The sequence below is a fragment of the Syzygium oleosum genome, unplaced genomic scaffold (genome assembly GCF_021117445.2).
Source record: "Syzygium oleosum isolate NSW1041296 unplaced genomic scaffold, Sole_v2.1 Sole_v2.24, whole genome shotgun sequence".
NCBI lineage: Eukaryota > Viridiplantae > Streptophyta > Magnoliopsida > Myrtales > Myrtaceae > Syzygium > Syzygium oleosum.
Window position 1 is genome coordinate 5,896,539 of NW_026607508.1, and position 17,766 is coordinate 5,914,304.

The window sequence follows — 17,766 nt, forward strand, 5'->3', positions numbered from 1 at the left end:
TTCATTTGAATTGTAGTATGTAATGTATCAGTTTTTATTTCACGTTTAAAAGTACATGCAGTGTCATAAGCTTATGAAGTTCATTTACCAATTTCTCATTGAACAATTTTTATCCATACAGTGGTCAGCCAACGCAATGTGGATTTGTTTTCATCAGAGCGAGAAGAATATGCAACAATTTTGAAGTGCCATTTATTCATCAATTATTATCATAGCTTCTATTTTGTTTTTCTTTTTCAGTGTAATAAAACTTAAACAAATCGTACTGAGAAAATGATGATCAGAATTCCACTGTTAAATCTCTCAAAAAGAAGAAACGTTTCCATTCGACAACTTCTATGGTCTACTACTAAAGAGATGGATTTGCCCAACTTGAATAGCAAAAGGCATATCATATACTAATGATGAATCATATACAAGTCCAACCGTTGCTGTCAAAAAAATAATGTCTGTACAAAAACGATAAGAGCCCAAAACTTGGGATTGCGGCGCAGACAGTAGTAGTTACAGCCATCCCATTTCTTGCTCTAAATCACAATCCCAGTCGCGTCGGTGCATAGATGACATCGTCTTCCTTGCGAAATTTAAACTCCAATGTCAATAGCTTGATTCTCTCTTCTACTTAGCATGACTCCATCGAATGAGGAAGCTGCTCTTTTTGGCTCTTCGGAGAATCCAGCCATTTCCAAACGGTCAGCATCCCCGCAGCGTCTCCCGTGAAGAATAGGCCTCCGGGAGCTGTCTGAAGAGTCCTCACTTCTCGTCTTGAGAATATCTTGCCCCTTTCAGTGAACCTAGAGTACGATGCACAAAGTTAGCCAAGCAGAAGAAGAGAACAGTCTTCACAGACAGACAAGGATGTCAAACCAATTAGAGAAATTATTGGGACTTACGATGGGAGCTCGTACAAGCGAACTGTGTTGTCATTGCATGCACAGAGAAGGACCGGCTTACCACATGCATCCATCAGCCCTGACAGTGCAAGAATACCCTGTGCAGGACAAAATGATATTTGCAACATCAACATATGATATTACGTCACTTCCGTGAGACTAGAAGCATGGTAAGAAACTGACAAAGCACCGACGGGTGAAAGATGAAAATTCATGTCTTCTCCACATAGAGCAAGCACATGGACAGTACTTGACCATATGGCTATATTACAAAGTTTCAATCCACATTATTCATATTGATATTTTTAGCCATGGAAATAAAACCGAAAAGAATTAAGACAGCATCTTTAAGATCTAAGATTGTAAAACAGGTCGTCCATGCACTTCGCACATACGAAGTCAATAAAAGAAAACACAATTTCACCCTTATTGTCTATACTTTTTCCTATAATACCATCATCGACCACAAAATAACATAATCCACACAAGTGTGGAAAAAAAAATATAGCGAGCAACATACATGGTCCTCATGATGTGTATAGGCAACTTCCAAGCTGCCTCCTTCAGTGGCAACCCCCCAGACCTTAACTGTCTGATCCAACGAACAGGATATCAAGTACTGGTCCCAGCAAAGAAGCGACATCACCACATCAGTGTGTCCGACAAGTTCCTGAACACACTCCAGAGTGTTCAAGTCCCACACCTGCGAAGGAGAAAAAAAGAAAGATGTGACAGGTCAGGACGATACCACAGTGGAGCGGGGCAGAAAAATACAGAGAGGACGTAGCAAACCCATAGAAGTGATGCAAAAGAAAACATAAACTTCAGAGGCCAAGTCATGCCTTCCAAGGACACGCGACTAGATATAATCAGGGAGAGAGACATCTAAGATAAACCAGCTTACCCTTATGGTCCGGTCAATGGAACCTGAATACAACCGGTCGCGCCCAATAGTTAATGATACCACGCCCCGAGTGTGACCCATGAGAGGCGCAGCCATCTGAAAAGGATCAGCCTCACTACCTCCTTTCCACACCAAGATAGCACCATCCTAGAAGCAAGATTTGTTCAGTATAATCATCAAAAGCCAATGCTATTCATCACAAGTATCAACAGAATGAGGCAGTCAGTGATCAAATGAATGTTGACTTAGGTGGGCCACGCTTAGAGAAGAAGAGAAGAATTTCAAGTCTAAACCAAAAATCCACCCACACACTCAGCATCAACTTTTATAGCACTTGTGCTGCTCATTCACAGAGGAACGAGATTCAAAACAAACAGACTAGACAAAATTCCAGCAGATAAATCACCTAAATTGACATTAAATTCTTTCAAAAAATTAATTACCAGGGCTCCGGCAAAAAGCATGTTCTTAGCAACTTCCAAAGCATGCACCTGTCCAACTGGTCCACCGATATCATAGCTAGCACCATTCTGGATATTCCATGCCTAAAAGAGATACAAGAGAAAGCAATGAATTAAAGCTCGCCAGCTCACTAGTTCAAGTATTGCCAAAAAGAAATAATAACAAAGTACCAAGGAGACCCAGCCAACCACTCACCTTAATAGTATTAGGCATGCCAATAAACACCCAAGGACCTTCACAAGTAAAACACCCAACTTCTCCCCCAAGGTTGATCACTTGATCACATTTACCAGTGTGACAGTACCAGATTCGTGCTGTTCCATCTTTGCTTCCAGAGTAGAGCTTAGTAGATCCAGAAGGAAGTGCTATTCCAGAAACACCCTGTCATAAAAAGCATCAGGTGAGTCCAGACCTACTTTTATGCCAGACAGGCAATGATATTTCGACATCTTAATTAATATAGCATGGAAACAAATTGGAGTTTAAAAAAAAAAGTCATGCAACTAAATTTTATCCAGCTATAGTCTTGGATATGAGAGAGAACACAAAAGGAAAAAACCAATCTGTAAACAGTACCTGTTTATGCCCCTCAGGCTTAGCCAAGAGGGCAAAATCAACACCGTGAAACCACGAATGCAAGAAAGGACATGAATCACCTTTCACACAGTTGCCCAACATCCAGTAGTGGCATACTTTTCCCTGGGGCTTTTGAGGGTTTTTATCTTTTGACAAATCACCTCTCTCTCTAGAAGTTGAACTCGCTGAATTCACCGGGCTAGATTCAGGGCCCTTCCCAGAGCGGTCCTCAGGCATATAACTCGACTGCTTTGCAGCTCGACGGTAAACATTGCGTGGAAGAGATGCATCGTGCAAAAACCGGCAGGGATTCCGGTTGCACCTCCCTTCTAACCAGTAACTGCAAACTTTGCGGCTTGTTGGTGCTGTTGGACGCTGATTATAGTGAGCACCTGATTTTTGCGGCCAACCCACAGTACTCCTTGCTGTCTTAATACCCATACTATTATACAGAAATATGGACAATCAATCACGGAACTGAATAGCCTATCCAAAGTTAACTCAAAGCATCAGAATTCGTTCTTGCAAGAAGATCCGTTGCAGAAAAACCAAAGGTCCACTGTAGTAAAGCAATCCCAAGTGTTTCAGTTCCTCTTAGCACCAACCAACGATACGGACAGGATAAAGAACAATCCACGACATATAAGAGAATGCATAACCATCTCGATCCTTCATGATTCCCATCTCTTTGGGTTCCAACCAAATCAAACGCACCCAGAAGCAGAATAACCCAAAACCTACAACACGAACTGGAGACTAAATTCGAACAACATTGATGTCGCATTGTCCGAGCCCCTTCACGAAAATGATTCCAGTCATCAAACCTAATTTCCAAACTCGCCATCACCGTAATGACACCTCCTCAAATCAAGGCAACAAACCGCAGATCCTTTCAGGCGGAGGAAAACCCTAGATTCCTTCGGGATGAAGAAACCAGACAATCCCCGGCGAATGACTACCAAACGTAGGCCCGACGTCCCTCGTCGTCAAAGGCGGACACCCAACTTCTAGAAAACCCTCCGAAGGCGAGCGGGAGATAGTCATTGTCGAAAGAAGAAGAGAAAACCCTAACGGAAACTTCATCGCTATATACTTGGCTAGAGAAACTGCAACGGAGAGAGGGCGTCGAGAAGAGAAACAAAGCAAAGCAAACCTGAGGAAACCCGCAAACCGACGATCGCCCTCGAATCGAAGTTACGAAGATCGTCGGTGTCGGCTATCGAGAAGAACGGAAGCGATGATCGCTGATCGAGAGAGATGTCGAAGGAGACGAAGCTTTTTGTCTTTGTTACTTGGAAGGGAAGTTTGCCTGGCCTTCTTCTTCTTCTTCTTCTTCTTCTAAGAGTATATATAAGGAAAGCCAAAGCGCGTTCACCTCACGCGGGGTGGAAAAGAGAGGAAAAAAAAAAAGTGAACATCCGATAAATATCAGAAATTTCATTAAATTAAAAAAAGAAAAAGAAAAAGGGAACATTAATTATGGTATAAACATAAATTTCTCGAAGATTTTAGTCTATTTAAGAAAAAAGCGATAAATATCAGAGATGTTTATTAAAATTTCAATTCAAATGTTTTAGAGAGATTTTACAATACTTTTTTAGAAAAGTTTTCGAGGGCAGAGAAAATATAAGCATTGAGAAAAACGAGGTGAAAAAAGAAGAAGAAAGGGAAATTATATTTGTTATCCTTATTTAAAATGGGGCGAAAATTATTTTTCGAGTAATTGTTCATTTTACCCCTATAGTTTTGGCCCCTTCTCCTTTTAGCCCTATGTTTCTTAATCGGACTCGACTTTGATTGATTATGCGTGTATATGAGTTATCAACAAGTTAGCTCTTTTAATATACCTTATAGGAAAAAATTCGATTTTCAACCGTTGATTATGCATATCACGAGAATAGCTAGTGTGTTGAAGATCGTAAATTATTTTCTTATATGATTGCTTAATAGGTGTATAGGGCACTTTTCTACAAATTGTATACATATTTTTTTTTATATATGATGAATGGAAATGCCATAGAACATGCTAAGTTATAAGATATGAAAGACATCCGGGTATGACCAAAAAGGAAACTCAAGCCTCGGAGTGATGTCGTGTTTGGTACGATGGAATGCAATAAAATGGAATGATGGTTCTAATATATTTGTTTGGTGAATCCATGGGAATGAAATGGAATGGAAATTACTTTGTTTGCTAGTAAAAAAAATGTTGTCGGAATGGAATTGAATAAGAAATTTCTAATAGATTTAATTTACATTGAAGTTGTATTTATTATAATTCTACGATATTAAAACATGTACAAACCAAATAATGTTATTTATAATTGAATAGTATGCTAATCGGCACTTTTTAAACCTAATTCATAATATATCATTATTCCAGAGAATGATCAGTTCTTCAAATCAGACATGCAATAATTTAAAAAAAAAACATATAAAATTTCAATTCGAAGGTGTTAGAGAGATTTTACAATATGTTTTTTTGGAAAAGCTTTAGAGGGTAGAGAAAATTTAAGCGTGGAGAAAACGAGGTAGAAAAAAAGAAGGCGAGAAAAATTATTTTAGGTTATCGTTAACTAAAAAGGGGGTGGAAATTCCTTTTACTTGTATATTTCTTATATATATCATGGGGCATTACATATAAATGTAAAAAAACGAGGTATAAAAAGAAGGAGGCAAGGGAAATTATTTTCCGTCATTGTTATTTGTAAAGAGTGGAGATTACTTTTGATTATATATTTCTCGTCAATATCGTGCTAATACTAAACAATGTTTTTATCATGCTTGTTACAGTGTTACGTGACTTGGGACAGACGCTCTATCAGAGCACGTCCATAATGATCTTCATATGAGATTGGTGGCTCAAAGAAAAACTTTGATAGATGAATCGGAAGCTGATCCCTAACGTGGAAAATCAAATAAACAAGAATTTGAAAAGAAAAAATGTATCGGCTGCTTACCCGAACTTCCCCTTACGCAGGTGTTTTTCTCAATTGAGGGATGCGATGAATGCCTATATTGCTTTAGAATGTGTTGGCTATGTTGATGCAATGCGAACTTGACGATATGAATATAAAAGATTCTTTTGTGTTTAATAAATGGCAGGACAAAAAAAAGAGGCACGTTCTAATTTATCATAATTATCAATCTATACAAATATGACCATGATAATACAAGTTCAACTTTACTTTTAATGCATGCTATTCATTTTGGGATTGCATTGCATCCCTTTAAAGATGAACATGATAATGCATATTAAAACGTTAACATGTCCTGCCTTTAAAGATGCCCCCATGCAATGAGGCTTGAAATCCATGGTACAGAAGCATATGCGAAGAAGATCAAGTCTTCTAGCAATAAAAGATACACTGTAATGACCTAACTCGCTTGCATTCCTTTTAAGATGACTATGATAATAGATATTAAAACGTTTTGCTAGATTTGGTTCATTTCCTAGCCTATAAATTAGAAATGGTGATTGATTTATTGAAATGGTAAAGAATATAGAGACGCTAAGCAACGATTATGGGTCATTTTTCAAGTAAATTGGATATATAGAGCATGAGGAGGTAAAGAAACGGCACTTGTCATTGTAAAGCACACAGACAACTGGTCTTGTACTTAGTCAGAAATGTTGAATGGAATCATTCAAGACCATCAAGCTCAAATTTGAAACAGAAAGAGAGAGAAAGCCTTCATCCTTAGTCAATGTCATTTATCTAGATCTTTCACGGGCTAGCTTGCAAAAAAATGATTTTATTTTTTAAGCATTCATATTCATTTTGGGATTGCATTCACATTCGTTTTAGTGATATCAAGAATTTTCATTTTGAGACTGCTTTGTGGAGGATTAATTATACTTCCATTGTTTCTAAATAAAAGATTAATTTATTCACCAAAATGCTTAATTCATGGGATAAATATATTTTTTGGACACCCATGTTTAGTCAACGTAAAAATATTACATCTATAATATACAAGCTTGTGAGGTATCTAAAACCTTATGCGCTTATACGCGACTTGCATGTGAGAGAGATATTGAAATATTGTCCCACATCACTTGACAACAAGTCTTAAATACTCTTTATATTCACCAGAAATCAATTCTTCTTGTGTTTTTTACTTGTTTAGCCTCTAAAAAAGGAGCGAACACTCTTATTTCTCTTGTTCCAACTTTGATCAAATAATATTTGTGATATAGATCGTCTCTAACGAGAGTTATGAATATCAATTCACCCCAATGTAGTGATAAATGGGGACTTACTTCTTGGACCAAATTTTTTTTTTGGTGTAAATGTAAGTATTATAAATCAAATGAAGTACAGCAACATAGGGGCATTCCCCAGCGTTACAAATAAAGCTAAACAAATAGAGCTAATGGTTCGAAAATATGGACTTAGGAAGCCTCCATGTAGTAGCCAATACACCATTGGTTTGGGAAGGTCTAGTTTTTTGACCTCTTACATTTTTTACGCACTTTTGCCAAAATAATATGGACGGCATTGGACTTGTTCAGGAACTGTCTTCTATTGTGCTCCATCCAAATACAACATATGGTTGCTAGGAAAGCCACTTTAATGAGTCTTGCCGCTAAGTCTTTGCCTTTTGTTGCTCTAATCATCCATTAAAGCTCCTCATGCTATCCTTCTATAGGATGCCTAATCCCAAATTGTGTAAAGATACTACGCCATATACTGCCTATCCACTCACACTGGAAGAACATATGTGTTCTATCTTCGATACATGTTCTACAAAAATTACATTGGGTGTCAACTGCAGTTATCTATTGGGCGATAATCGTTGCTATCGGTAATTTGTCTCTGCAAACTAGCCAGCCAATAAAGTTGTGTTTGTTAATGCCGCTGGATCAAATTAGGTTATACCACTCCACAATCAGTCCTACATATCTGAGTTCATCATATATATCATGACAGCAGTAACTCGAGCTATGAATAAACGGGGTTAGAATAGGTCGTAGTTCTAGGATGCATCGCCAACTCCACGCCATTCTGCCCCTAATACCGAGTTGCATAATTGGAGTATCTCTGCATTTGGTGTTGTGGATCCATATACTTCAAAGGGAAGACGACGGACGATTGATGAGGTTCCACAGCATGCGGCCTAACAATACTTTGTTTTGTTCAGATGAGGTAAACCCAATCCACCTTCCCATTTAGGTGAACATACTACTTGCCATGCAACCTTGTATGATCCATGATTTACTGCATTACCAGCCCATAAAAATTTTAGGTGAAGAGACTACTTCTTGGACCAATTTGATATTTGTACTGATTTCAATTTCGTTTTTTCTTTGTTTGGGATTTGTGGCCTTTAAGTACAAGAAGAAAAATGGCTCTATGTTACTCTTTAAATTGGAACCAGTAGGTATCAGTCCGGTTCCCGATTTCATGTGTGCCCACCTGCCCACCCGATCCGGATCGATAATAACATTTTAATTTTTAAGAAAAATTAAAACCCTAAATCCCTAATCTCGCTCGCCAGTCGTCTTGTCTCATCTAGGTCTCTCTTGTCTCAACTCTCTCAAGCAACTCTCTTAGTCTCTTCGTCTTTAGACTCTCAACTCCCATCGACTGACAGCCTTGACTTTTAACTCCCATTGACTGATAGCTGCGCCTCCGGTCGTTCCTCGCAGATACAACTCACGGCCTCACATCCCTCTTTTGCTCTCGATCGCCTCCATTTGCGTAAGTTGGAAACCCTAATTGCTGCCATTTGCCCTTTTTTAGTTTCTTTAATCTACTCACTATTCGAAATACTGAGAGGAAAGTGAAGTATTCTTTGCATGTGTTTGAGAGGAAACTCTTCGGGCTGAATGGATACTAGAATCTTATAATTATAAAGTTGTCTAATTGATATGAAAAAAAAGTTGTCTAATATACCGTGCTGGATGAGTGTGTTCCATGTACTTGTGTTTGGTTTGAAGGCAGGGCAATAAAAAACAGGGAAGTTTTTTTTACAAACAACAAGGCAATCTTTTTTGCTGGAAAAAGAAGAAGCTTGGTGGGACCGGTTTAGGGCTTTTTGGAAAACAAGCCACTGATCGTGTGAAGCTTGGAGGGACCAGTTCTGTGGACCTACTCGTGAACCAGACCGCCAGTTAGTGAGCGGTTCTCAATTCCAAGATGGGACCCGCTCACCCTAGAACTGATTACCCCTAGTGGTGAGCCAAGACATGAGCCAAAGCGGTTGTGAAGGCTCTGAACAATACTAACAGCACGAAGGGGTACTTCATGCTATAGGATTTTTGTTTGGGTCAAAACTTCCAGATACATGTGACCACCGGTGTTTATGAGTATGTGTTAATTGTTGAGAACAAGAAATATCTCATGATGATCGGAGACGGCATCGACTGTTCAAAGATTTAATCAATGAAAAAGAGATAATCTCTAGCTTAACTTAGCCACTCAAAGATACGAAAGTGACATTTGAAGAATATGACACAAAAATATGGAATTTCCATATACTCTAAAATAAAACAAAATTAAATTTGTGAAGAAGCTAGCAACATTCAGAATCGCCTTCTTTTCAAATTTTTTCTCGATACATCTATATAGCAACACTTTCAAGTGATATATGCCCAATTTATAACTTTTTTCATTGGCATTATTTAACATTAAATGATGTTTGACAGAATTTCATAAGCTCTAATGAAGTCCATGTCTCCGTTTCTTCTTGCTAGCTGATTTCCATACATGAAGATGACCAGTCTTTGGATTTTCTAGGGAAAATGACACAAACAGTCCCTGAACTTTGGTCTAATGTGCAATTTGGTCCCTGAACTTTTTGTACATGTTCAATTTAGTCCCTGAACTATATGAAAATGTTCAATATAGTCCCTGAATTTGAATTAATGGAAAGGACTGCATTGAACATTTTCATATAGTTCAGGGACTGAATTGAACATGTTCCAAAAGTTCAGGGATGACATTGAACAAATTAAAAGTTCAGGGACCACATTGAACATTAGCTTAAAGTTCAGGGACTACATTGAACAAATTAAAAGTTCAGGGACCAAACTGCACATTGGGCCAAAGTTCAGGGACTGTTTGTGTCATTATCCCGATTTTCTATGGTGTGTTATGGCCTCATTCTGTTGAAATGCTCGTGGTTGGGCAGTTTCCTTTTCCTTTTCCTTTTCATCCTTTATTTATGTAATGGATTTGACATTAGTCGGGCTATGCAACGTGAACCTGTTTTCATCATAGCGAGTATGAAGAATATCCAATCGCATTTCTTTTAATGGGATACAAATAGAATTTTGAAGTATTGTTTACTCATTATTGATTTCTATTTGAATTATTGATTTATATTTAAAATTTGTTGATGAGTTTGAAGGGGCACTTGTTTATTTTGACGATTAAACTCTTTTGTAACATGGAAGTTTATCTCAAATTTCAATAGGTTTTTAATTTGAAATGACATTCATATTTTGACAATTAAAATCCAAAATGATTTTTCTAGTTGACTTGCAATACAAAGCATATAAAAAGGCTACTTATAATTTTTATTACGAATTATTCATCAAATTTTGAAAATGAAAACAATTATTTAAGAGTGAAAATATCATATAAAATTTTCAAATATCAATATTTTTTTTATTTTGAAAGGTTCCAAGTGTTTCGTATTAAATAAAAAACCAAAATATGAATTCGGTAACATTTATAAAATGAGAAGTAAGACGCTCAATAGCAATTTGTTTGCAGAAGTCATCCACTTGCATGAAGGCACAATAGGAGGAAGAATTCATGAGTACGCTCATCTTCTTATATTTTCATCCTTCATAAGGTCTCTAATAAACATTAGGTTAAAGCTGGAAAAGTATTTGCTCCTGTGCTCGCCATGCGGCAATTTACTTTGTCTCTGTGCCTTGCCATCCAATAAACATTGGTTTATTGATTATTATCTCCATGCTTTTATCTTCTTATTGAGTTGAATTTCGAAGGCTAAAACGAATGAAGAGAAAGTATTTCAAATGTATTCTCCAATACCTATCTCTATCAATAAAATAGTTTGTTGATACTTCACTTGACTTCTATGATTATCGCGTGGCAAGAGCAAAGAGCATAGTTTTGCCAAGTGTCTCAAGCTTTACTAATAAACTTTGGTTTATTGATTCGTTTTCTCTTGACTTTTTTCTTTGATTGAGTTTGATTTTCAAATAACAAAATTGTTAAAAGTAAGCATCTAAAATATATTCTCCCATATTTATCTCTTTCAACTTTTTTCTCTCATTGTTTTTAAACTTGAAAAAAGAGAGAGAAAGAGACAAGGTATTTTGAAAATTACTGTCATTATCCTTTCGAGAGGTTTATCTTTTTCAATTATTTTAATCTCTAATCAATTTTAAATTTGACAATATGGTATATAAGTATATTATCATACATAATTTGTTCTAGTAATCATAGATTAAGTTAGAAGGAGAAGTATATCTTGTTGGATAAATAAGATGCATATTTCGAAGTATAACATATTTTAACATGTGTATAAATACACAATTTAAAATAATATTGATGTAATTTAAAGGATAGCTTATGTTGTGAAAATTTTATTGAATATTCTCTAACTATAAAAATTAAAATAATAATAATTTATCAGACAAAGAAGTTCAAAATTTTAACTTGAAACACGCATATTGACATTTCATTCGATTTTAGGTCCTCTTGAAATCCACTTGATTTAAATATATTTAACATCCTTTAAATCAAATCTATACAGTAAAAAATAAAAGTGTATGTAAGTTCATATAAAGTCCACGTAATTTGAAATTTATTCAACAAAATAAGAGAGAACTTAATAAGGTTTAATTTGTATTAGTTTGTTGTTCGAGATATACTTTAAATACAACAACTCAAGCAAAATTTCCGTAATGCACAAGAGATGATCTCAAGTTTTAATTTAACAATTCAAAAGACTGAACAAAAATGACATTTAAACAATACGACACTTAAATAAAGAAATCGACATACTCTAAACTATAAAACAATTAAATTTGTGAAGAAGAAATTAATGATTAAAATTTTGTTTTCTATTTTTTTCCCGATACATACGTTTAGCAAATTTTTGAGATTAAACTTTCAAGCCGCTTGTGTCCAATTTATAATCTTTTTTGTCTGATTTGTTCTATCTTCAATGGGTTACAAGCCCAAATAATACCAATACATACACGAAATTGCATGTATAAGTATGTTATCGATATATGTTGACTAGTTATTTTCCTTAGGTAAATTCTACAAAATTTTCACATTTCTGCATTCCTTTGAAATCACTTTGCAGAGCTTATCTACTCTCATAATTGCTCAGTGAGCAGGATAGGGAGACTCTCAAACCTAGTTTGGATTTATACCTTTGAAGATGGAGCTTCTTATTAGTTTCATATCAGTTTTGATTTATAAGATCTATTCATTTGAATTGTAGTATGTAATGTATCAGTTTTTATTCCACGTTTAAAAGCACATGGAGTGTCATAAGCTTATGAAGTTCATTAATCAATTTCTCATTGAACAATTTTTATCCATACAGTGGTCAGCCAATGCAATGTGGATTTGTTTTCATCAGAGTGAGAAGAATATGCAACACTTTTGAAGTGCCATTTATTCATCATTTATTATCAGCGCTTCTATTTTATTTTGCTTTTTCAGTGCAATAAAACTTAAACAAATCGTACAGAGAAAATGATGATCAGAATCCCACTGTTAAATCTCTCAAAAAGAAGAAAGGTTTCCATTCGACAACTTCTATGGTCGACTACTAAGCAGATGGATTTGCCCAACTTGAATAGCAAAAGGCATATCAATTACTAATGATGAATCATATACAGGTCCAACCGTTGCTGTCAAAAAAATAATGTCTGTACAAAAACGATAGAGCCCAAAACTTGGGATTGCGGCACAGACAGTAGTAGTTACAGCCATCCCGTTTCTTGCTCCAAGTCACAATTCCCAGTTGCGTCGGTGCATAGATGACATCGTCTTCCTTGCGAAATTTGAACTCCAATGTCAATAGCTTGATTCTCTCTTCTACTTAGCATGACTCCATCGAATGAGGAAGCTGCTCGTTTTGGCTCTTCGGAGAATCCAGCCATTTCCAAACGGTCAGCATCCCTGCAGCGTCTCCCGTGAAGAATAGGCCACCGGGAGCTGTCTGAAGAGTCCTCACTTCTCGTCTTGAGAATATCTTGCCCCTTTCAGTGAACCTAGAGTACGATGCACAAAGTTAGCCAAGCAGAAGAAGAGAACAGTCTTCACTGAGAGACAAGGATGTAAAACCAATTAGAGAAATTATTGGGACTTACGATGGGAGCTCATACAAGCGAACGGTGTTGTCATTGCATGCACAGAGAAGGACCGGCTTACCACATGCATCTATCAGCCCTGACAGCGCAAGAATACCCTGTGCAGGACAAATGATATTTGCAACATCAACATATGATATTACGTCACTTCCGTGAGACTAGGAGCATGGTAAGAAACTGACAAAGCACCGACGGGTGAAAGATGAAAATTCATGTCTTCTCCAAATAGATCAAGCACATGGAAGGTACTTGACCATATGGCTATATTACAAAGTTTCAATCCACATTATTCATATTGTTATTTTTAGCCACGGAAATGAAACCGAAAATAATTAAGACAGCATCTTTTAAGATCTAAGATTGCAAAACAGGTCGTCCATGCACTTTTGCACATACGAAGTCAATAAAAGAAAACACAATTTCACCCTTATTGTCTATTCTTTTTCCTATAGTACCATCATCGACCACAAAATAACATAATCCACACAAGTGCGAAAAAAAAAATTTAGCGAGCAACACACATGATCCTCATGATGTGTATAGGCAACTTCCAAGCTGCCTTCTTCAGTGGCAACCCCCCAGACCTTAACTGTCTGATCCAGTGAACAGGATATCAAGTACTCGTCCCAGCAAAGAAGTGACATCACCACATCAGTGTGTCCAACAAGTTCCTGAACACACTCCAGAGTGTGCAAGTCCCACACCTGCGGAGGAGAGAAAAAGAAAGATGTGAGGGGTCAGGACGATACTACAGTGGAGTGGGTCAGAAACATAGCAAACCGATAGAAGTGATGCAAAAGAAAACATAAACCACAAGGGCCAGGTCATGCCTTCCCAAGAACACACGACTAGATATAATCAGCAGGAGAGACATCTAAGATAAACCAGCTTACCCGTACGGTCCGGTCGATGGAACCTGAATACAACCGGTTTCGCCCAATAGTTAATGATACAATGCCCTGAGTGTGACCCATGAGAGGCGCAGCCATCTGAAAAGGCTCAGCCTCACTACCTCCTTTCCACACCAAGATAGCGCCATCCTAGAAGCAAAGGTCGTTTAGTATAATCATCGAAAGCCAATATAATTCATCACAAGTGTCAGTGATCATATGAATGTTGACTTAGGCAGGCCACACTTAAAGAAGCAGAGAAGAATTTCAGGTCTAAACCAAAAATCCACTCTCACACTCAGCATAAACTTTTATATCACTTATTCTGCTAATTCACGAAGGAACGAGATTCTAAAGAAACAGACTAGACAAAATTCCAGCAGACAAATCACCTAAATCGACATATTATTCCTTCTAATAATAAATTACCTGGGCTCCGGCAAAAAGCATGTTCTTAGCAACTTCCATAGCATGGACCTGTCCAACTGGTCCATTGATATCGTAGCTAGCACCATTCTGGATATTCCATGCCTAAAAGAGATACAAGAGAAAGCAATGAATCAGCAACTCCCTAATTCAAGAATTGCCAAAATAATAATAATAATAATAACAAAGGACAAAGGAGACCCAGCCAACCGCTCACCTTAATAGTATTAGGCATGCCAATAAACACCCAAGGACCTTCACAAGTAAAACACCCAACTTCTCCTCCAAGGTTGATCACTTGATCACATTTACCAGTGTGACAGTCCCAGATTCGTGCTGTTCCATCTTTGCTTCCAGAGTAGAGCTTAGTAGATCCAGAAGGAAGTGCTATTCCAAAAACACCCTATCATAAAAAGCATCAGGTGAGTCCAGACCTACTTTTATGCCATAAAGGCGATGATATTTCCACATCTTAATTATTACAGGACGGAAACAAATTGGAGTTTAATAAATCAAGCGATGCAACTAAATTTTATCCAGCTATAGTCTTGGATACGAGAGAGAACACAAAAGGCAAAAACTAATCTCTAAATAGTACCTTTTTATGTCCGTCGAGCTTAGCCAGCATGGCAAAATCAACACCGAGATTCCATGAATGCAAGTAAGGACATGCATCGTCTTTCACACAGTTGCCCGACATCCAGTAGTGGCATACTTTTTCTCCGGGCTTATGAAGGTTTTTATCTTTTGACAAATCACCTCTCTCTATAGAAGTTGAACTCGCTGAATTCACCAGGCTAGATTCAGGGCCCTTCCCATGGCGATCCTCAGGCATATAACTCGACTGCTTTGCAGCTCGATGGTAAACATTGCGTGGAAGAGATGCGTCGTGCAAAAACCGGCAGGGATTCCGGTTGCACCTCCCTTCTAACCAGTAACTGCAAACTTTGCGGCTTGTCGATGCTGTTGGAAGCTGATTATATCGAGCAGCTGATTTTTGTGGCCAACCCGCAGTAGTCCTTGCTGTCTTAATACCCATTCTATTATACAGAAAGACGGACAATCAATCACTGAACTGAATATCCTATCCAAAGTTAACTCAAAGCATCAGAACTTGTTCTTGCAAGAAGATCCTTTGCAGAAAACCAAGGTCCACTGAGCAATCCCAAGACTTTCAGTTCCTCTTAGCACCAACCAACAATACGGAGGGAATAAAGAACAATCCACGACCTATAAGAGAATGCATAGCCATCTCGATCCATCATGATTCCCATCTCTTTCGGTTCCAACCAAATCAAACGCACCCGGAAGCAGAATAACCGAAAACCTAAAGGAAATTCGTACAACAATGTCGCATTGTCCGAGCCTCTTCACCAAAAATTCCAGTCATCAAACCTAATGTCCAAAAACTCAAATCAAGGCAACAAACCCCAGATCCTTTCAGGCGAAAGAAAACCCTCGATTCCCTCGGGATCAAGAAACCTGACAATCCCGGCAAACGACTACCAAACGCATGCCCGACGGCCCTCGTCGTCGTCACCGGCGGACACCCACCTTCTAGAAAACCCTCCGAAGGCAAGCGGGAGATCGTCGTCGTCGTCGAAAGAAGAAGACAAAACCCTAGCGGTAACTTCATCGCTATATGCTTGGGTAGAAACTGCAACGGAGAGAGGCGTCGAAGAGAGAAGCAAAGCAAACCTGAGGAAACCCGCAAAGCGACGAACCGACGAACGCCTCCCGAATCGAAGTTGCGAAGATCGTCGGCGGCGGCGACCGAGAAGAACCGAAGCGATGATCGATCGAAGGAGACGAAGCTTTGCTTTGTTACTTGGAAGGGAAGTTTGCCTGGCCTCCTTCTTCTTCTTCTTCTAAAGAATATATGAGGAAAGCCAAAGCGCGTTCACCTCACGCGGGGTGAATGTTAAAAAAAGAAACCGATATACATCAGAAACGTTTATTAAATAAGGTATACAAAGATAAATTTCTCGAAGATTTATTCGATTTAGGGAAAAATACCGATGTACATCAGAAACGTTTATTAAATTTCAATTCGAAGGTGTTTGTGAGATTTTACGATATGTCTTTTTGGAAAAGCTGTGGAGGGCGGAGAAAATATAAATGTCGAGAAAAGCAAGGTAGAAAAAGAGCAAGAGAGAAAAATTATCTTCGTTATTCATATTTAAATCCTTATTTAAAAAAGGTGGAAATTACTTTTTACTTGTATATTTCTCGTAATTAAAATGCAAATGTAAGAGTACGAGGTGGAAAATATGTAAAGGGTGGAGATTACTTTTGCTTGTATATTTCTCGTAAACATTGTGCTAATACAGAATGATGTTTTTGTCATGCTTGTTTTACAATGTTATATGTCTTGGGCGAGACGGGGCTCTATCATATCAGGTCGATAATGAAAAAGTCCAAAAGTAACGATGCAAAATTTGGGAAAAACAAACTAATAATAAATTGCATTATGATGGGAAATATTCAGACACGAGCAAACATTTTGATAAGAGACCAAAATCAGTACAATCATGGATGAGTTAATTATTCATGACATTTTTGTAAGTAATTAAAACGCGAATCGCAATTTTTCTCGAAAATGGTGAAAAATCAAAAGCGTGTGACGGCGATAGTCAAAATGCTAAACTCATGTAAATTTCCTTAGAACGCACCACCATGTTTTAAATCTTTCGTTGCAGAGAGTGAAGGAGAAAGCAAATTTGATAGGCTGATAGAGGAAGGAAGGAGGGAGTTATTTTCGGCCGTCATTTAAGGAAAATGAATAAACGATAGATCCCTTCATGAAAAAAAACAAAAAAACAAAACATGTTTGAAACCAACATAAGAAAATAAATCATTTTCCCTAAAAAATATTTTCGAGTATTGTTTATTTTTCATCAAATTAATCAGAATCGCGAAAAATGAACAATTCAGGAAATGCTTTCCTAATTTTGATTGATCTCATCGCTTCGCTTAGAAATATAAGTTAGATGAAAATAATTTTCATTATTGACAAAACCTATGTCAAGCATTTTTTTGGTAATCAAAATATTTTCCGTTAAATCAATTTTCAAGTCAAGCGTTGCATCCATTTTCAAAATGATTAGTAAACCGAGTTGCTCAACTCCAGTTCCTTAGGTCTTCTCCATCATTTGGTGAAGAACAAGATGAATGAGCGGGGAACTCATAGAGATCTTTGCGCCTGATTTCTCAATCCCCAACCCATCATGCTTCATAGCTTCCCAAACAGGGAGATCAAAAATCTTTCTTTAGGTTTTCTTTGTTCTCATCTTGACTACTTTT

At 37.5% G+C, this 17,766-nt stretch overlaps 2 protein-coding genes across 2 annotated transcripts; both read right to left on the reverse strand.

The window, feature by feature from the left end:
• Positions 1–413: 413 nt before the first annotated feature.
• LOC115665129 (zinc finger CCCH domain-containing protein 48-like) lies at positions 414–3,344 on the reverse strand. Its single transcript, XM_030587012.2, has 7 exons — positions 2,836–3,344; positions 2,455–2,640; positions 2,241–2,342; positions 1,798–1,944; positions 1,414–1,596; positions 894–991; positions 414–794 (listed from the first exon to the last, which is right to left on the reverse strand). Exons 1-7 carry the CDS (start codon positions 3,274–3,276, stop codon positions 623–625), a joined length of 1,329 nt encoding a protein of 442 aa, XP_030442872.1. The 5' UTR covers positions 3,277–3,344; the 3' UTR covers positions 414–622.
• A 9,211-nt stretch (positions 3,345–12,555) lies between these two features.
• LOC115684162 (zinc finger CCCH domain-containing protein 48-like) lies at positions 12,556–16,079 on the reverse strand. The gene is made up of 7 exons (XM_030608862.2): positions 15,062–16,079; positions 14,681–14,866; positions 14,467–14,568; positions 14,041–14,187; positions 13,669–13,851; positions 13,148–13,245; positions 12,556–13,048 (listed from the first exon to the last, which is right to left on the reverse strand). Exons 1-7 carry the CDS (start codon positions 15,500–15,502, stop codon positions 12,877–12,879), a joined length of 1,329 nt encoding a protein of 442 aa, XP_030464722.2. The 5' UTR covers positions 15,503–16,079; the 3' UTR covers positions 12,556–12,876.
• Positions 16,080–17,766: the final 1,687 nt, after the last annotated feature.